Source organism: Galleria mellonella, unplaced genomic scaffold (genome assembly GCF_026898425.1).
Source record: "Galleria mellonella isolate WM207_F2 unplaced genomic scaffold, CSIRO_AGI_GalMel_v1 utg250, whole genome shotgun sequence".
In the NCBI taxonomy this organism is placed as follows: Eukaryota; Metazoa; Arthropoda; class Insecta; order Lepidoptera; family Pyralidae; genus Galleria; species Galleria mellonella.
Window position 1 is genome coordinate 15,481 of NW_026442052.1, and position 19,521 is coordinate 35,001.

At 46.4% G+C, this 19,521-nt stretch overlaps 2 protein-coding genes across 6 annotated transcripts; both read right to left on the reverse strand.

Moving 5' to 3' along the window:
- Positions 1–335: 335 nt before the first annotated feature.
- On the reverse strand, positions 336–10,553 carry LOC113520995 (influenza virus NS1A-binding protein homolog). 4 transcript variants are annotated; one of them, XM_052894922.1, is made up of 8 exons: positions 10,349–10,553; positions 10,049–10,130; positions 4,521–5,038; positions 4,287–4,445; positions 4,087–4,209; positions 3,381–4,050; positions 2,274–2,722; positions 336–2,207 (listed from the first exon to the last, which is right to left on the reverse strand). In XM_052894922.1, the coding sequence occupies exons 2-8, from the start codon at positions 10,080–10,082 to the stop codon at positions 2,175–2,177; spliced, it is 1,986 nt and encodes a 661-aa protein (XP_052750882.1). In that variant the 5' UTR covers positions 10,083–10,130; positions 10,349–10,553; the 3' UTR covers positions 336–2,174. The 4 variants fall into 4 exon arrangements, with proteins under 4 accessions (XP_052750882.1, XP_052750884.1, XP_052750881.1 ...); XM_052894924.1 differs by lacking the exon at positions 10,349–10,553 and adding an exon at positions 8,921–8,996 and having other exon boundaries at positions 10,049–10,342; XM_052894921.1 differs by having other exon boundaries at positions 3,381–4,209.
- A 728-nt stretch (positions 10,554–11,281) lies between these two features.
- Positions 11,282–19,521, reverse strand: LOC113519206 (chondroitin sulfate synthase 2). 2 transcript variants are annotated; one of them, XM_052894919.1, is made up of 10 exons: positions 19,032–19,521; positions 16,097–16,558; positions 15,812–15,963; positions 15,217–15,357; positions 14,960–15,111; positions 14,588–14,693; positions 13,856–14,200; positions 13,243–13,491; positions 11,822–12,011; positions 11,282–11,613 (listed from the first exon to the last, which is right to left on the reverse strand). In XM_052894919.1, the coding sequence occupies exons 1-10, from the start codon at positions 19,291–19,293 to the stop codon at positions 11,336–11,338; spliced, it is 2,337 nt and encodes a 778-aa protein (XP_052750879.1). In that variant the 5' UTR covers positions 19,294–19,521; the 3' UTR covers positions 11,282–11,335. The 2 variants fall into 2 exon arrangements, with proteins under 2 accessions (XP_052750879.1, XP_052750880.1); XM_052894920.1 differs by having other exon boundaries at positions 16,097–16,462; positions 19,032–19,519.

The window sequence follows — 19,521 nt, forward strand, 5'->3', positions numbered from 1 at the left end:
CAAAAAAAAAAAAAAAAAAAAAAAAAAAAAAAAATTGTTTTTAAGCATTGCTCCATGCATTCGTAATTACAAGTGTTCGCGTGTACAAGTTACAATAGTGTGGATGTCACTAGCTTGTGGTTGTAGGAGGGCATGTGAGGGTGTTTATTTTTTTATTTATTTCTCAGGACATTTTCTTATTCGATTTGAAAATCAAGCAATTGATCATAATCAACAAAATGCTGGAAAATTGTGGCTACCTATATTTAGTATGTCAATTGAATTAATTTAGACTAGTCTTTCGAATAGTGAACATGTAAAAATAGGGGCTACAAAGCGGGAATTAAAACAACAGGTTAGTAAGTAGTAAACGGAATTTATTCTGTTAAACATAAACAATACAATTAGAAGCTGGCGCACAGCCAGCGCTCGGCGCGCCGCCGCCGCCGCCGCCGCCGCCGCTAGAGAGCGCGGGCGGCGCGCGCCGACGTTTACAACTAGTGTCTTTTAGTGATACTCGTATCGTCAAGCAAACGACCGCACGCACCGCATCGCACCGCACCGCTCGGCCGCGCGCGATCGTGTCACTCAATAAATGCACTTAATCGTTATTTAAGTATATAGCGGAAACTACAGAGCACGCTGAAGTTACATTTGCTCGTACATGACAGTGATACATACAAACTATGGTACAATGCTATAGGCTATGGTGTACCATTTTGCATCGCTCCAGGGCTAAGCCCCGACCGGCCCGTCACGGGCCAGTCGCATTACATTAAGTGGTCCCACATGTTTTTACTTCACTTCAGATTTGATCCAGCTTGTGCTTTCCATTTATTCCTGAACTCAGTAGGAACGTCTGCATTCAAATTAATAATAAATAATACGATTATAATACATCGTAATGACTATTCAAATGCAAATACAACTGTATAATATTCGCTACATTCGTGCGGCAATTATTTTTTTTATAAATAATAATATAAAATAAAGAAAAATACACACACAATGCGTTGAGATTGTCAGAGAACTAAGGTCTAGTTTACATTACACTTCGAATGTGTCGAGTGGCCCCGAATACGGGTAAAACCACAATAAAGCATCTACACGTTTTAAAATTACTGTTAAAACGTTTCTACTAAGTATAAGGTATATACAGATCGGGCGGCGGCGCGCGGCCGAGCTCCAGCCGCCGGCGGCTCCATTCACCTAATGACATGGTCCGACTAACATATTGGAACCATTCGAATTAATCGTCGATTTATGTCGATTCTGAAGTCATTCAATCATAATACAATTGATTGGTTTTCGTGTTGAATATTTTATTATTTAATTAAAATATACGATTATAAACTATATATTTATGTTAAGACTGAATACAATACAAATAAACAGACTTTCTGCATTGACAATTATGTAAATACCATTTTTGAACGAGTCTTCGACCGGACGCCTGGCGGTGCGGCGCCAGGAGCGGGCGGGTGCGTTGCCGTACAGCATCGTGTCACATTACATCACTATAATAATTATATTGCTATTATGTTACAATAGTTATTTTTTTACACATCGAGGGACCAACTAGCTCTATACGTATATAAAACGTTCTCGACGGCAATGTTCCCGTCTAGTTAATTTCAGTGTATAATAATTCCACAGTAAAAGTATATAAAAGGCCGATATATACATACGGCGCCGCGATGCGACGCCACAGACAAATAGTACAATAAAAATGCGATTAAAGGCATCGACACGCGACCGCGTCGCGCGACGCCGCGGCCGGTCGCGGTCGCGGTCGCGGCGGCGCGCGACTCGGCGCTTATAATTTTGAGGTAGGTACTCGGATTACACGGGCGAAGGCGACATCGAAATTCCACTAGCGGTGCGACCGCGACAGACGATACAAAATATTATATAAACTAGATCGCTTCGATACATGGAAGGAACCCGGACTCGGTTCACGGTACGGTCTGTAGACTTCTATAAAAATATATTTCCGCGCAGAATTCTCGGCGACCGAAACGAACCGAACCGGCCGCGGCACGCGCGATACGTACAAAAACTTAAGTAACAACTGGAATATGTCGCGACGTATATTTTTCTAAAACTTTCTAGACCGTCGGTCACGGCGGCGCCAGGATGGATATTGTCTTATAGGCCGGGGCCGGCGCCGGGCGGGTGGCGGCGGGCGGCGCTCGTCACTGCGCGTCGTCCCCGTTCCGCTGCGGCTCCTGCAACAGGCGGCGGGCGTGAGCGGCGCGGCGGCGCGGCGGCGCGGCGCCGGCGGCGATACGTACCTCAGGCGTGAGCGGCGGCGCGGCGCGCGGCGCCGGCGGCGCGCACAGCGCGGTCCACTCGCCGTCGGGCGCGTACAGACACTCGACGCACGAGAGGAACTCCTTGCCGTCGAAGCCGCCGGCGGCGTAGAGCGCGTCGGCCAGCACGGCCAGGCCGAGCGCGGCGCGCGCGCGGCGCAGGTCGGGCCCGGGGCGCCAGTCGGCGGCGCCGGGCGCCAGCCAGTCGGTGCGGCGCAGCGAGGCGGCGCCGTCCGAGCCGCCGGCCGACACGAGGCGGCCGCGCCACACGGCGCCGCCCACCGAGCGGCGCGCCGTGGGCAGCGCGGGCCCGGCGCGCCACGCGCCGCCCGGCCGCAGCGCCTCGGTGGAGGCCAGGCAGTGCCACGCGTCGCAGCCGCCCAGCGCCCACAGCGCGCCCTCCCACGCCACGCCCGCGCACTGCGACCGACCTGCGCCCGCGCACCTGCCTCGTCTCATTCTAGTCCACTATCGATCTTGTCCAATCGAAAATAAGCTACAGTATATTTCTCAAATATTTTGCGGCCATGGAGTATTGTGTGGTCAATTATGTAATTAAAATTTATAAATTCTCTAAAGTTACTCAACAGAAACTACGAGCGTGGTAAATAGACAAAAGCAGAAGCTTGTCGCCCGGTGATTTAATACGACGAGGTCGACAGGAACGTATATTTCAACTGATTTTCAGTTGACTCGCAGCTGACAATTCGTACAAAATAAATATTAATTTTGCCGCGTGGACTCGGCACAGGATGAACTCACGACGACGAAAAAGGAAGGGTCCTTTTTCGCGGGTGTCGTACTCATCGATTAAAGAAACTTAATAGTCGAGGGATGAGCAGCAGAGTTCGTCGAAAACAAACACTTAAATTTGACCGTAGTCGCTAACTCGTCTGTCAAGTATGGCAATTCCTGGCAAAGTCTTAGCTACTTTAAATCCTCAGATAGATAACCATAGACACAATAATAAATAAATAACAAAGAAATTAAAATGTAAATGATAGAGCGATACACTAAATCTCTCTACCATGGAAATTTTCTTATCACACTACATGCGCTAATTTAGATATGACACTTCACGAAGCTCACCAATGTTGAGCGACGGCGCCTCGGTCCAGGCGTCGTCCGCCGGCGAGTACTTGTGGACGGTTTTGAGGCAGAGCCCGCCGGCCCAGCCGCCGATCACGTACAGCTCGCCGCGCTCCTCGTCGACGGCGGCGGCGGCGTGCGAGCGCGCCAGCGGCAGCCGCGCCGCCGGCCGCCAGGCGCCCGCGCCGTCCGCAGCCTCCTCGTACACGTCGACCGAGTCGAGCTCGGCGTGGCCGTCGCTGCCGCCGAGCACGTACACGGCGGAGCCCAGGCGCGCGGCCGGGAAGCGCGCGCGCGCCGAGCGCAGCGCGGGCAGCGCGCGCCACGCGTTGGCGGCGGCGTCGTACGCCTCGGCGTCCCGCAGCACGCGCGCGCGGTCGTAGCCGCCGCACACCAGCAGCCGCCCGCCCAGCGCCGCCGTGCCGTGCGCGCAGCGCGGCCGCGCCAGGTGCGCGCGCCGCTCGCCGCCCGCCTCGCCGCCCAGCGCGCCGCGCGGCACGCCGGCCGCGCCGCGCCGCGCCACGCGCGCCGCCGCCAGCCGCCCGCGCAGCGCCAGCAGCGCGCGCGTGGCCGCGCCGCGCCGCCCGCGCACCGCCAGCACGCCGCCCGCCGCCGCGCGCGCCGCGCGCTCGCCCAGCTGCAGCGCCGCCAGCGCGGGCGGCGGACGCGCCTCGCGCCGCCGCTCGGCGCGGCCGCGCTCGGCCGCCTCGCGCCGGTACTCCTGCAGCTCGGGCGCGTCGCCGCGCTCCTCGGGCAGCTCGCCGCAGTCGCGCAGCTCGCCGCGCGCGTCCACGAACAGCAGGTGCGTCCGCGAGCACAGCTCCTCCAGCTGCGCCACATGCCGACAACGCGCTTCAAAAATGTACTTGTACGATTACATGTCGGCCGAGGCGACACGATACTCACGTCGACGTCGGCCGCGTTCCGGTCGCGCAGCCACGTCAACACCGCGTCGGCGACCGCGACCGGAGTCTCCTCGTCGCCCTCGGTGCTGCTCTCGCACAGCATTTCGATCCGGATCAGCGGAAGGGCCGCGAGCGCGCCGCTCTCGCATATCTCGTCGAACTGGAAGAATTTGTAGCTTTACGCTCCGGTCCGAGCGGGAAAGCCGGGGAGGTCGGGGGCGGGGGCGACACGTACGTTCTGCGCGATGTAGGCGTCGAGCTGCGCGAGGTGGTGCGGCGCGAGGTCGGGCAGCGCGCGCAGCTCGAGGCAGTCGGCGGGCGCGAGGCGGCGCAGCAGGCGGTCGGCGAGGTGCGCGCGCGCCGTCTCGAGCCGCAGGCGCCAGGCGGCGCGGTAGAGGCGGCGCGCGGCCGCCGCGTCCGGCACGCGCAGGCGGCCCGTGTACACGTACTCGAGCAGCTCGCGCAGCGCGTCCGGCTCGACGCCGTCGACGCGGTAGGCGGGCGCAGTGGGCGCGGCGGGCGCGGGCGCGGCCAGCACGCCCAGCAGGTAGGGCGAGGCGGCGGCCAGCACGGCGCGGTGCGCGGGCAGCTCGGCGCCGCCGGCCAGCAGCAGCACGTCGTAGTGCTGGCGCGACTTGCGCAGCGCATTGAGCGCGGCCAGCGCGCGCGCCGGCGCGGCTTCGTCGTGCAGCGACAGCTCGTCCTCGAGCGCGGCCGGCGCGCCTCCCTCCTCCGCCTCGCTGTCCTCCTCGCCTGCACACCATACACACTACGTCACGCTAGCGATCTGCTGGGTGACCTCTCTAACGATCTCCGTCCGCACACACTCGATGGTAATTAAATACGAAAACCTCGGTGTACATAAATGAGGTTCATATTTTTATGATAAATAAGAAAGGACGAATACGAGCAATTAAGCATGTTGTCAGATTTTTTAAATACCAATTTTTTTATTTAATTTATTATTTGGTCTTCTTCATATATTACGTAATTTCGTGCAATCCTTGTCCTCGATTCGTTCGCGCTACGTCTTGGTACAGAGTTACAGAGACGCTACAGTTAACGTAACTTTTATTAACGTCACCGAAGCGCCTGATCACGCGACATGACGATAATCGATTCTTAAAAAATACTGATATACTGCGCGGCCCCGGTTTACTCGCTAGTAGCTTATTAAATTTCAGACTTTAGCTGTGTGTTTATGTTTTGATCATGCCGTGTACGCAAATTTTTGGAGGATTAGCTTGAACAAAACATTATTGTACTGTATAAATTAATGTAACTATGTTAATTCTCTGTAATGTGTACCTATTGAAATAAAATACAAAAAAAAATTCGTCAGAGATTTGGGTATTCAAGAAAACAGTTGACGGGACAAATGAATACGATGGAACAGACGTAATAAACCATAGATTAAGGACATTTTTATTTTTAAATTAAAGATCTGCTGCAGTTCGTATACGTAACTTTGTTTCTATGTAACTAAAATATGTTTATTTTTTTCTGGTTTTTGGCTACAAAAGAATATCAGTGTTTTTTTTTTTAGAGAACACCAACTAACTGAGTTGGGACCATTTTGTGTTATTAGGGCACATGCACGAAAGGAACAAAAAATTTACTTATTTTATGTATTTTCCTTTTTTCTGTATATGATTTCTTTTATCTCTGTTTTTATGTCTATCTACGTCTGTTATTATTGGTCTACTGTAAGTAATGCAAATAAATTATTTATTTAATTTATGCAAAACTTTATTTAACTTTGTACGTTGTATTGACAATATTTCATAGGATCGTGTACCGCAGCATGCCGCTCATAAATCATGTTATTAATTTAATCTCCGTGGTTTGTCAGTATCCTCCGAGTTGTTACTGAATAGGACCTACGTATACACGCGACGGCTGCGACGGTCACACGACTGCCACTATGCTATACCACGCGACATTATTAGAACAAAACATTCGATCGCAATAAATAAATCCTGTGGGATTAGAGAAAGATCGCGTTAATGCGGAAGCACATTTAAAATAGCTCAGTACAGTAAATAGTGCAGTAATGAATTCGTTTATAAGATACAAAAATGCTTTTGTTTCCGACATCTCTCTATTGTAACGACAAAACTTTTTTCTTTTTTTTTATAAATATATTCAACTTGGGAACTTTCTTCCTTGTATATATTACTCATCGTCATTACAACTCCCGCTATCCACTGCTATTCTGTTCTTCTTAAGTTTCGTCATAAAGTACGGGTCCGTTACAAGGCACATGCTTTCACCTAATTCCAGCAACACTTTTGAAGTTAATCCACTACAATTCAGCTTTCGAGAATTAATCTTCCTCACCAGTTTGGTAGCCTATACTAATATGTACAATTTAAGTTAACAAAAAAGCAGAGAAAACTGTAATTCGTCCATCGTGTTGAAACTATTAGGTGGTAGGAATATGGACGATACTGACTAGTCGTGGCCACAAGTAACGCTCGCTGTCTGCGTAGGTTACGTATCACTTGTATCTCTGTACTTCGCACTTTATGTACGCAGTGTAGCGAGTACTGTAAACGAGAATATAAAAGACGATCTTATTGCTAAAATTTCATCCGGACGTTCTATTTACAATAGTGTAAATGGAATGTCTGGATTACACATCGCGGGTATTTGGATAATAAATAAATTACGGTGGCACTTGTTTTCTGCGTCGCGTCGGCGGGCGCACAGATTTTGAAAATGCGAAATCCAAAAAGATATACAGAGTCCAATATCGTCCAAAGTCGATATGATTTCACAACTTGTAATTTATTTATTTATTTTGGAAAACGTACAGCTGAATTACAGTCAATACATAATCAAATTTATATCTATGTTAAGCCATGTAATATTGCATTGAAAGCAATTTTTCGATTTAAGATTTTATTTTACATATAAAAATAATTTTCAATTTAGATAGTATGAATAGGTACGCTCTTTCTGTTTATGAAATCATCAAAACCGACCATTAGGTGGACCGTTGAGAATCTCTATATATCTTTTTTTATACCACTCATGGGGCAAATTAGAATACAGTTCACCTGTTGGTAAACGTTTAGCGTAGGCTATGAACACCTGCAATACCAGGGGCATTTCGCACGCGTTACCCCACTTTCTGAAGAACCCCATGCTGTAGATTCTTGGAAATACCTCGATAGGAAGCATTAGGTAAACTGAGATTCTATAGCCTGAGCGTTCGTGAGAGGCAACATCTCAGAAACCGCGCTATACGCGACCATCCAGGCTCCGAGGTATAGGGGGGGGGGGGGGGTGACGTCTCCGTCGGTGGCGAGTTGTAAAGTAGCTTTAGTCGTCTCTTTAATAATATTTTCACGATAGAAGAATCGGAGGATATACGGTCATTTGCTCTCGTAATAGTTATGCTACTCTAGCTGCGGCATGCTGTATTTATTATTTTTTGTTCTGTAGTTCCGCTCAAGTCGTTTCAGGTAGTAAGTAGGTTTGTATCGAGCGTTGAGACAAAAACCGCTGAATCATCGTTATGAATAAATAGCCTTGCGGTGTCAACAGCGGAAGGTAACGGCTCGGTTCAATAACGAGGGCACCGGCAGCACGGGGCGGCGCAGGGCGGCGGCAGGCGGCGGCGGCGGCGGCGGGCGGCGCGACCTCTAAGGCCGAGATTGCACGCTACTCGTTATTGCAATTTCGCAGCGCCCTACATTTGTCTTACTACATATAAATACGACAATGCATTGTACAAGTATAATCCGTTTTTCTATTCTTGACATGACTAATATAGCTAGCTACTCATCAAATTTACCCCTTTAATAATAAAAAAGTCATCAAATAATTTTAATTTTTATATTTCAGTTATTCTTTATGTTGTACACTCCTATTTTACTAATTGTTTGATTGTTTACTAATTGTGAAAATAAAAATGAATACTGATTATATAAACCTACACATATCACTGTGTACTTGGTTATTGAGTTAGTATTTGCATCTAGTGGTGACATTGTAGGAAACTACTCATCATCAAGTAACTGAGAAGTAAAAGCACTATACACCAGTGCAAAGGGAGGAAGCCCAGAATAAAACTGCCTGCTGGCCTGTGCCAATATAATATATATATACTCCAGTTATAAGAGAAAGCTCTATATGAAATAATAGGATATTACCTAGCAACACTAATGCTATGTTTAACCACAGAAAATTTTCAACTTTTTTTAGAGACAAGTACAAAGAAAAAGCAATTTTACTGTCGTTTACATAACTGGATATAAAATATCTTTATATTATTATTGTACAGGTTCACTTTACTTTTTTATTAGAATTATAAAAATCCCAACCAATTAAAAATAAATTTCTATAAAAAAAAATTAAAAGAAAACTTGAAAAAAGTGTTATATTTGAAAAGAGAGCAGTGTCAAAAATAAGACAATTTTACTGAAATGAAATATTTGTGAAGATTATTTGTCAGTAAATTACATTTAAACAGCTGTATGGAGTTTTAATGTGATACACTAATGGATCATATAGAAGAAATAAATAAATAGCAGTTTAACACGTAGACTACTTTTAATTCTGCATGCAAGTGATTTGAAAATGAATTATTCTTCTAAATTATGTTACAAAGATAAAATATATTCTTACATTGGGGAACCAATGACCCGGCAACTAGCAATATAGCTCAAAGCCAGCTAGAACTGAGGTTTCAAAAACTGAAACACTTAAAGATAAAAAATTAAATATAAAAGAATAACATTAAAATCAATGCTGATAATGTATCATTATTTGGCCATATTACTTTATTATCATGTCAAGATATGACATTCTTAAACTTTCCTTTACACACTTTAGATAAGGGGGAAACTTCCTTTAAAATACTGATACATAATGCTGCATAATCACATACAAAGTAGTGATGCATTATCTCCACTATGATACAAAGTAATTACAGATGTTGAGAGTACAGATGTTGCCAGTCATTTATTTTTATGTAATAGATAACTCAGCATATTGACATCTGTGATAAAGTAACAAATTAGTAACCATCTACTCGATCACCGCAAGCCATCATTAGTACATTAATAACAATTTAATTACTTGTTTATAACTAGCCAAAATATAAATATTAATTGAACATAATTTGCAACTGATAATACAAGAAAATATAATTAATAAAACACGAAAATGATATAAACAAGGCAAAGCCATTGTGTAGTGTGACATTTTACATGTGTTTCTTATTCTAAAAAAGATAAGCTAAGATTTAGATATGGCCTCTACTTGATAGTAAAATAGGGACTGAGAGTTGGTGGGGAAGTTGGCAATCAAAAACCCCACATCAGACATAAGACCAGTGATGTCATAATTTAGCAAAGTGATAAACTGTCTAACTAACAATCTTAACTGTAGGCATGTACAAGCAGTGAGTGACATGCCATTGGCCAATTACTTCAATTGCTCCTGAGCCCCACTCAATATTACACACACTGGTTCACAGCACATTGCATAACTAATATATAGTTTCGTTATAACCTGTAGGGAAAACACTGCATAATATATAGGATAGTTTATAATGAAATTATTCTAAATTGACTTCATAAGTCAACAACACATGATAATATATGATGAGTTAATGAAATACACTAAGTATACTATGTTGTTTATTCAATGGTGGGCTAGGGAGCAGGTTATTTTGTAATTGAACCCAAAACAGCACTGTTTGTAAACACACCTGTTACTATAATCTATCCTGATACGGTAAAGCCAACATACCGTCTCCGTTGCGGTAGTCGTCTTGAGGTTTCATGTCGGCGACTGGTTTAGCGGGCCGGTTCCTTATGCCTCCGTCGGAGACCTGCGCACAGACGGATCGTGAGTGGTCGCTAGGGCTCTGTGCGTCGAGAGGCGGCGCCGGCCTGCTCACCGGCGGGTGCCTCTTAACTGGATTATACTGGAAAACACGTGGCCGCAACTAGACACGGCAACGGCGAGCGACGAGCGACGAGCGACGAGCGACGAGCAAGGCCGCGACGTAGTTAGCAGCAGTCACATGGCCGACGTAAACAAACCCACCTGATGCGCCGATGCTGTGTGTGCAGCCGCCGACCGAGCACTGCGCTAAACGCGAGCACGGCCGCGACGGACGCTTTGTGTTTTAATTAAATTAAATTCATTACGCGATCTTATAAGAATACCTAGCGAAGGCTCTACACGAGTCAAGTCAACGACACTAGAGATACTTGTTTTGAATTGTGAATGAACTTCTATTATCTGACAGATATTAGACACTTGTTATGACAGTGACTTTGACATTTTATAATAGAAAGATTGTATTTAGTATATCTCTTAGTCTTAGGTATGTCTACATTTTGATCTAAAATCGACGTCATTCATACATTTTTTTCTATAAATATTTTTACGGCTTGGGATATTCAGAGTCAGTCTATCTTTTGATTTCTTGAAGATTATTTTTGTAAATTATTTATAAATAATTCGGTAAATGAAGTTTGAAAATTCATTTTAATTAATTTTCATGTTTACGAACACATCTTCTAATAAATTACGATAAATAAGTGTAGAAAGATAATAAAAGTCAGTGGTCGGAAATTGCTCGCCTTTCTACTTTATCCTGATGATATTTTAAAAGATAGGTACATATTCATAACTACGTTTTCATGAGCCGTCTCGATGTTAACGGTTTAGTGTAAGTGCGTCTCCACTCCTAGATAGGACTGCTGGAAATAAGGAGTAAGAAAATAATCAGAAAATTTTGAAGATAAATGAACGATTACATTTTTTACGTAGCTCAGAATTGGCGACTACAGTTCATCGGATGGAAAGAGGGAGGATGTCGAATTTTCATTTTTATAACTGCAAGCGAACAGATCTATTTCTTTTCTAGTAAACAATTGAAACTCGAAACGGGGAGGAAAGAACCGAAACGGTTCCCGGGCGATAGATTTTGTTTCAGGAGGTGACGAGCGGGAGAACGAAAAAGAAACGAGATGAGTGTCAAAATGCATTTATTGTGGTAGTATAGGAAGCGGGCCGGCGGCGCGGTCAGCGGGCGCGCTCGGCCTGCGTCTCGAGCAGCAGGCGCGCGAGCGCGTGGCGCGCGCCCAGGTTGAGCCGCCGCAGGCCGGCGCGGCCGCGCAGCGCGCGCAGGCAGCGCAGCGCGGCCGCGCCGGCGCCGCCGCCGCGCGCGCGGCAGGGCGGCGCGCGCGGCGCCAGCAGCAGGCCGGGCTCGGGCGCGCGCACGCAGCGCAGCGCCGCCGCCAGCACGCGCGGCGCCGCCGCCCGCGCGCCGCCCTGCCCCGCGCGCGCCCACCGCGCCTCCGCTGCAACACGCCCGCGGTCGTTGCAATCGACAGGCTAACATTTTCATACATCTATCGTTGACCATGCACGTTCTATTAGATATACAACATTCATGTTCTACTAACAAATTTTCTTTACCGCGCTCTTGTAATGTTTATAAAATATAACGCATTTTTTTTATTTTAGTAAATTAGTGTAGCATGTAAGACGCGGGGCGGGAACGCTCACCGTCGTCGTAGTCGCGACGGTAGAAGGCGGCGAGCGGCGCGTCGGGCGCGGCGTGCGCGTTGAAGCGGCCGGTGTCCTGCTGCGGCCGCTCGCCGCGCTCGTCCACGAAGCGCGGGTGCGCGAACTGCGCGTGGCGCGCGAACGGCACCGGCCAGAACCACTGCACGCCCAGGATCGTGTTCATGCGCACCTGCAGTCGCGCCGCCGTCGTTAGCGTCCACATATATTATATAAGGCGTTACCAAATTACCAAACAATTATTTAAGTGGACATAGTATTACACATATACGTTACGATAATGATAGAATTTCGTGTCTCAAATGTCATAAAATTTTTCATACATAAAATTAAATCTTAACAAATGTAAAATTTTCAGCCTGTGTAAAAAAAACGACGTTACCGCTATAGTATTTCAATAACTCTGGAAGTCAATGAGCAGCCTTAAGAATGACGCAGTTGACTAGAAAATTAAGAAAGACATTTAATTGAATAACTATCTTTGATTATTGCGGGACATTTACCTGTGACCAATGCCAGCGATCGCGCTCTAATTTCATTGGCGCGTCCAGGACACAGTCCACGTGGACCACAGAATTTTTTAACCACAGAGTAGTTATGTATCTGATGTCGACGCGTTGTGTTTTTGTTTTCGTAATTACACGTGAACCTAGCCATATTTCGTGTGCAACAGTGTACTATCTTGAAATTGTATTTTGTTTTCGAGAATATGCTAATATCACTCACTGTGATATTAGTACAACAACATAACAACCGACGGAGTCGCGACCAACAGTGTGATAGAAAAAAGTATAGTTATAGGACGTTTTACATGCAGTGAAGAATCTTAAGTATTTTATCATTTTTTTTTAAATAATCTCATACGACTTCGACATGAAATTCCTTTTTTATCGTTATATATATGTAATACTATGCCCTGTAGTAGGGAATGCAGATAATTTGGTAACACTTTATATATACGCAAATTTTAGCATGTTAATTCAATTCGTAGCACAATTCGTAGAAGAGCTGTCCGTTTAGTGATTTTGGTCTCGTTTTTGTTTCTTCCACAAAGTATGATTTGAGGGGCGAAATCATCATCATATCAACTGTTAAACATGGAACTCCCCCTTTTGAGGGGCTTTGCTAGTGAGTGCTACGCTCGGCAGGTATGTTTCGGTGATGATTTAAGATAGCGTTGCTGGGCTGATGGGTGAAATAAGATAGTGAAATAGTAGAATATTCAGGTGTAATATCACAGCCCAAAGGATAAACTGGGAGTACTAGAAGTTATAATTTTTTATCGTGTCCTGTTAACTAGCTTGCTATCCATAGTCGCATAAAAAATGTTGTGCAATATCGAGCGGGGCGGTGTGCGGGCGTGTGTGCGTGTGCGTGTGTCCGTGTGTGCGCGCGTGCCGTACCCTGTTGAGGAAGTCCTCGTTGAAGTCCATGTGCGGCACGGCCAGCAGCAGCAGCGCGTCGCGCGGCACGTGGGCGCGCGCCGCCGCCAGCGCCGCGGCCGCCGCCCGTCCCTCGCCCGCCGCCGCCGCCGGCGCCGCGTCCAGCACGTCCAGCTGCGCGCCGCGGTGGCGCGCCGCCAGCGCCGCGACTGCGTCGCGCAGCGCCGCCGCCTGGCCGGCCGCCGCCTCGCCCGCCTCCGACACCAGCACCTGCGGCCCCACCCTCCCGCTCAGCGACTCGGCCCCGGGCCCGCCGCGCGCCCGTGCGCACTAATATTATTATAAACAAACGGACCACCCGAGCCCCGGTGTACGGCAATACTTTTCCTGTCCCGCCTATATGTCGACGAGGGTACGTTTGTCAAAAACATGAATACCAGCCGGTGAAGCAGAGGCGACTCGTAGGACCGGCCGGAGCAAGTACTGTGACAAATCATCCTCCATTTATCTCTATGGGATTCCTCCCGAAGAATGGTAAAATTCAACGAGGTAAACTGTCTCCCCTGTACGCAAACTCTGAAAATGCCTAAATTGATTTGAGACGAGTGAACGAATCGGTAGGAGCGCTACGTACGAGCAGCAGCGCAGTGTTCTTGTCGCGCGCGAGGCAGACGGCCTCGTAGCGGCGCAGGAAGGCGAGCGTGTCGGCGACGACGTCGTCGGCGGCGACGACCGGCAGCGCGACCGGCAGCAGCACGGTTATGCGCGCGCTCTCGGTGACGTAGGGCACGGGCACGAGCCGCGCGGCGCCCAGCGGCCGCGCCGCCTCCACGAGCCGCAGGCCGCCGCCGCCGCGCCGCCGCAGCAGCAGGCGGTAGTAGAGGCCGCGCGGCGGCTCCCAGCGCCAGGCGCCGCCCACCACGTCGCAGTCGCCGGCGCCGCGCGCGCGCGCCCACGCCTGCACGCTGCTCACCACCAGCTGCAAGCCGCGCCGCGCTACCCTCAGTGGCTTCCGACTCTCCCTCCAATACTAATTTAGGATTTATGCATCTTGGAGATACAAGAAACCTATAGACGTGTACAGTGCTATAGATGTACCAGAATTTAATGTGACCATGGTAACACTCATGCCCTTGACTACTCGCGAACTCCGCCTTCATACCTTGTAATTTCACTTTCTATCCCATTATTTGAATTCCAACATATGCACAGACGATTTTTACAAAAAAGTTTCTCAAAAATATTAACAATTTGATTACCTTCAAATAGCGAATTTAAAAACATTTATTTTTACTCCAGAATTATTTTGAGTGTAGAATTTGAATAAAATTAAAAGATAATAAAAAAATGTCATAACGGTAGCGACCTGCAGCGCATCCCGGTAGGAGCCGCGGAGGGCGGTCACCGCGTGCAGGTCGTCCGGCAGGAATGCGTGCGTCGCGTTGAACGTCGTCCAGCGCAGGTGGTCGAACCTGCCGCCAACCCGTAAACGGTTACAGACTTACAATACACACTGCTACTACTCCATACGTCATCGATACTATTCTCCATTTCATTTTTTATTATCAGAATAGCAGTGATTAAACAGAAGTAGATTTTAAATAAAAATAAATAAGCACTTGAACAATTTCCAGGCAATGCTAAATAAGATTGAACTGAAGTAGCCAGAGCATCATTGAAATATGATTTGCATAAATCCGTGGATGCAGAGGTGACATGTGAGGGCAGCGCGCAGCACCTGGAGGCGGGCGCGGGCGCGGCCAGCCCCACGTCGGCCCGCAGCCCGCCGGGCCAGGTGGCGTTGCGGTAGTGGCGCGGGTGGCGGCCCGACGTGCGCCACACTTCCTCTCGCAGTCGCCGCTCCGCTTCCTTCGCGCGCTCCAGGAACACCTGCCGCACATCATTCTAGTTCACTTGGACTGAGCGAATACGCCATAGAAATATTCATCTGTGACGCCAAGCATTGGCGGGTGTGACTGTATTAAAAGTACATACCCGAGAGACGTACGCGTGCAGCCGGTAGAAGTGATCGGGCTCCATGATGGGGTACGCGGTGACGGCGTCCGCCAGCGCCGGCGTCAATCCTCCCGCCTCCCCGTCTTCCGCCTCCACGCGCATTGACATGTAAGTCTCGCCCTGCAGGTAATGCGGGAATTCGAATAGCTCGTATACTCAATAGTTCGAGGGCAAAAAAGGAGTACATTATATTAAAACCCATGAAGTATTTCTATTTAAAAAACTTTATGAAGACTGGCAATATCAGTGCAGCACGCAGCGGCCGAGGTTCTCGTGGTGAAGCGGCGAGTGCGAGAGGTTACCTGCAATGCCGAGGTGCAGTGGCGGTGCGCGGCGTGCAGCACGCAGCGGCCGAGGTTCTCGTGGTGCAGCACGCAGCGGCCGAGGTTCTCGTGGTGGCGCGGCAAGTGCGAGTGTGAGTGCGAGTGGTTACCTGCAGTGCCGAGGTGCAGTGGCGGTGCGCGGCGTGCAGCACGCAGCGGCCGAGGTTCTCGTGGTGGCGCGGCGTGCAGCACGCAGCGGCCGAGGTTCTCGTGGTGGCGCGGCGAGTGCGAGTGTGAGTGCGAGTGGTTACCTGCAGTGCCGAGGTGCAGTGGCGGTGCGCGGCGTGCAGCACGCAGCGGCCGAGGTTCTCGTGGTGGCGCGGCGAGTACGAGTTGCGCACGCACCAGTCCAGCTCGCCGTGCACCGCGCGTAGTACAGAGTTCGATAGCAGGATGCCGCCCTCTGTCCACCGACATGCACTTTTTTTTTAATCGATTACGAATTACTGAAAATGTAATGCCTATAATATTCATACGTATAAAAATCACAAGACACCTTTTTTATTATTGTTGTATAGATTATTGTAGTGACATACCTAGTGAGCAGTAGTGGCTGTCATCCTCCGCAACGGTGCCCATGTAAATATCCTGACTGACGCTCAGCTTGGAGACGAGCTCGGTGAGTCTGCGCGCGTTCACGAACGACGTGTCCGAGACCAGGAAGAAGAAGTCGTACTCCTCGAGGTAGTTGTCCGCGAGATACTTGAGCGCGTGGAAGGGCTTGAGCATCTCGCGCGTGTCGGTGAAGCCGACGACGTTGGGCAGGCCGGGCGCGGCCCGCAGCGCGCTGGCCGTGATGAAGAAGCGCAGCGCCGGCTGCAGGCGCGCCGCCGTGCGGTTGAGCGCCGCCGCGCGCGCGCCCAGCGCCGCCTGCGAGCTCAGCGCGCCCGCCAGCAGCGAGCCTGCGGCGCAGCACACGGCACACGGCCCACTGTCACGCACGCTACATCTACCGCTAGCCAGTCCATGGCATCGCGACGTCCACTCGCTTGTTCTTTCTTGTGCGAGTGATAACAGAAACAATTCAATGAATTGCTTCTTTTGGAACTTGGATTTTTATGACATCATTACTTACTGACATACAAAAATACCTGTCCTATCCTTTTATATCTAATTTTAAATGAGGATGATAAAAATAAATAAATAAAATCTTGATATTTTATTTATGAATATCCAGATTGACTTATGAGTATTTTTGTCAAGGTTTTAACAATAAAAATCTTTTTATATGCACATTAAGTGTATTGTTCTATAAATGAATGGTGGAACTAATGGATTTTAAAGTTGCAATCAGTTTCATTGTTGTGGCCCAAGTAAACAACTCCGGTAAATGCTCCTAGGATTTTAATATTAAAAGTACTTTCTACAGTCAAGATAATTGATGCAATATCAAGGTTTTTACTTTAATTCTAAAACTTTGAATATTTTAATACAACACAAACATTATGTATCAATAATTATAGAACATACGCATATGGTTGTATAAAATAAAGGGCAGGAAATCTAAGAAATTTATTAATATCTGTTTATTTAAAATTATAGTAATTTAAATAGCTTTCTAGAGATGTTAATATTCATTTGCAGTTTTCATTAATTATGTGAAGTCATACTATAAATATATAAATTGCAATTGTTCATCCTCTATTTTGGTAACATGAAGGGATCCATCATATACATATTTTGTTTAATAGGATATTTATTTGCTTTCCTATTTAAGAGCTGATGTGCCTTGGTCTACTCCTTCCTTACAATATTTCTAAATAGCATAAAACAAATTCACTGACTGATTTTTTTTTATAGTTTTTCTATTTAAACTTTTATTTCCTCAGGTTGGCCATTAGCTTTTTTGCCATCCTTAAAAATCCATCTTAAAAATATTATAATAAAAATAGTTATAAAATTATAAACCACCTCACATAATATGAATTAGAGTAAAAGGACTAAGAAGCTGTAAAGGACTAGAAAGTGATCAAATTATTTATAAAATATTGTGACTATTATATATAATATATATTAATATATTCAAACAATAAAAAAAGTTAAATTAGTAATTTTATTCTTATATTGGAATGACATTAAAAAAATTATAGTAAGTTAATTTCTAATAGACTAATCTCAAAACAGACTGTTCTCAAAAGTGTTATATCAAGTCTAACAGCACTTGTCCATGCCTCATTATTATGATCTTGTGGTCCATAATTTAATTAACAACATATCGGGGAGGGGGAAATGGATTGTTAGTAATGGAGACTGAGAATCCCATTGCTAGCAATATATCCAACCAGGTCGACCTCCTTGCGGTTCTCCTTGGAAACTATCATGATTAATTCCAGATGAATTCATCATGATGGGCTAACTGGCTTGTTTTCATCCTCATCGATCACCATTCACTGGTGCCCCGCCAGCGTATCCCATTAGCGCAGGTGGGGTTACCATTCCATTTTCATCCAATAAAAAAAAACATATCGGAGTCAGAATAATGACAAAAAAACTACTGGCTATGCCATCATGAGGGATATTAAGAAAGAGTACAATTAATATAAAAAAAAAAACTATTTTAAATAAAAATGTTATATCCAAATATAGAAATATGGTTATAATGTGGATATAGGCTGGTAATATGGATCTTATTCACATGATATACCACATCAGTCAAGCTGAACTTCTCCTGCAATATAAGAAAGAAATTAATTATTGTATATACATATTTTTTTACTACTCTATTGTTGTTGGCCATAGATTTTTCTTCTTTAGATGGCCAGGAAAGTTACACCAACATAATGTCATTGTGTATTTGTGTATGTATGAGAAAGGATATAAGTGTGTAAGAATAGAATGATAATTGGTTCTCTCTACGTACTCTAAAATATATTTTTAAAGATTACAGTACTAATAAAATTAAGTATACCTTTACTACAAATGAATTACATGAGTAATACTTTTCTTATAAGACCCTGTAATTATTATAATCAGTGGTTCCTCTCTTGAACATATTCAGTGAAAATCTAAACTTATATAAGAAACACATGAGAGACGAATTTAATGCAAACTCTGTATAATTAAAGATTGATGAATGTGGAAGAAGCGAAAAAGATTTGTTTGAATTAAAGCATTTGGCGTTCCATTGTTTCTGCCTACCCTAATGGGAGACAGGCGTGACGGGTGTGTATATATGTATGTATGTTATTATCTACTTTCATTTATTTGATGTGTTAGTTTATAGTAGAAACTTCACTGATATATGTTACCACTGTATTTATTATTAAATATCCATTTTTACATTGTGGAGGTTTGCATGTAGTTACCATGTTTGGCAAGCAAGTTGACTATCACATTTAGGTTTTGATGCCTTTAGTTGCCTCTTATGAGACTCACGGGAAAGGAAGGGGAGGCCCATTCTATGCTGGGACCACAAGGCAAACACGGTTTGTGGGGGTTACTGCTAAGAAATATCTATATTTTATAGCATACCTTTCATGCCCAGCTCGGTGCTGTAATATCTAGGCCGCTGGACACTACGGCCCGCCGTTTGTCCGGCGGGGCCCAGCGGCCTCTCTTCCCTGTGTGGTTCAAATTCGTCAGTGGGCGTGACGCTGCTTGCTGCGCTCTCTACGCAACTGGCCACGTCCTCCTCCAGGGGCACGGCCACCAGTGCCACCCACAGGCCGAGCACCAGGCCCACGAGGAAGAACGAATTGTGTTTCACTTGCGATATCACGTATCGGGAAAGCATAGTTGTGTGGTATTTAGACACTACACTTAGAGGGAAGATTATTTGTGTGAAGTTATGAAAGCTTAACTGTAAGTCATAGTAACTACTTCATAATGTTGGAAATTAGATATTTTTTATCAATATTTAATCAATTCTATATTAATTATCTAAATGAATTGATAATTATAGATAAATAAATTTCAAATTGAATAACATGACATGACACTTGCAGTCAATCCCTAATATTTT

What these genes read in the sequence shown, in the direction of transcription:
- LOC113520995 (XM_052894921.1), bottom strand. Translation starts at nt 10,082, where the DNA reads ATGAAACCTCAAGACGACTACCGCAACGGAGACG. An exon ending in GGCGCCGTCGCTCAACATTG is followed by an intron (nt 2,723 to 3,380) that starts GTGAGCTTCGTG and finishes GCGCGGGCGCAG; the next exon opens with GTCGGTCGCAGTGCGCGGGC. An exon ending in CGCCGCCGCTCACGCCTGAG is followed by an intron (nt 2,208 to 2,273) that starts GTACGTATCGCC and finishes CGCCTGTTGCAG; the next exon opens with GAGCCGCAGCGGAACGGGGA.
- LOC113519206 (XM_052894919.1), bottom strand. Translation starts at nt 19,293, where the DNA reads ATGCTTTCCCGATACGTGATATCGCAAGTGAAACACAATTCGTTCTTC. An exon ending in CAGCCACTACTGCTCACTAG is followed by an intron (nt 15,964 to 16,096) that starts GTATGTCACTAC and finishes GTCGGTGGACAG; the next exon opens with AGGGCGGCATCCTGCTATCG. An exon ending in CCGTCGCGACTACGACGACG is followed by an intron (nt 11,614 to 11,821) that starts GTGAGCGTTCCC and finishes GGCGTGTTGCAG; the next exon opens with CGGAGGCGCGGTGGGCGCGC.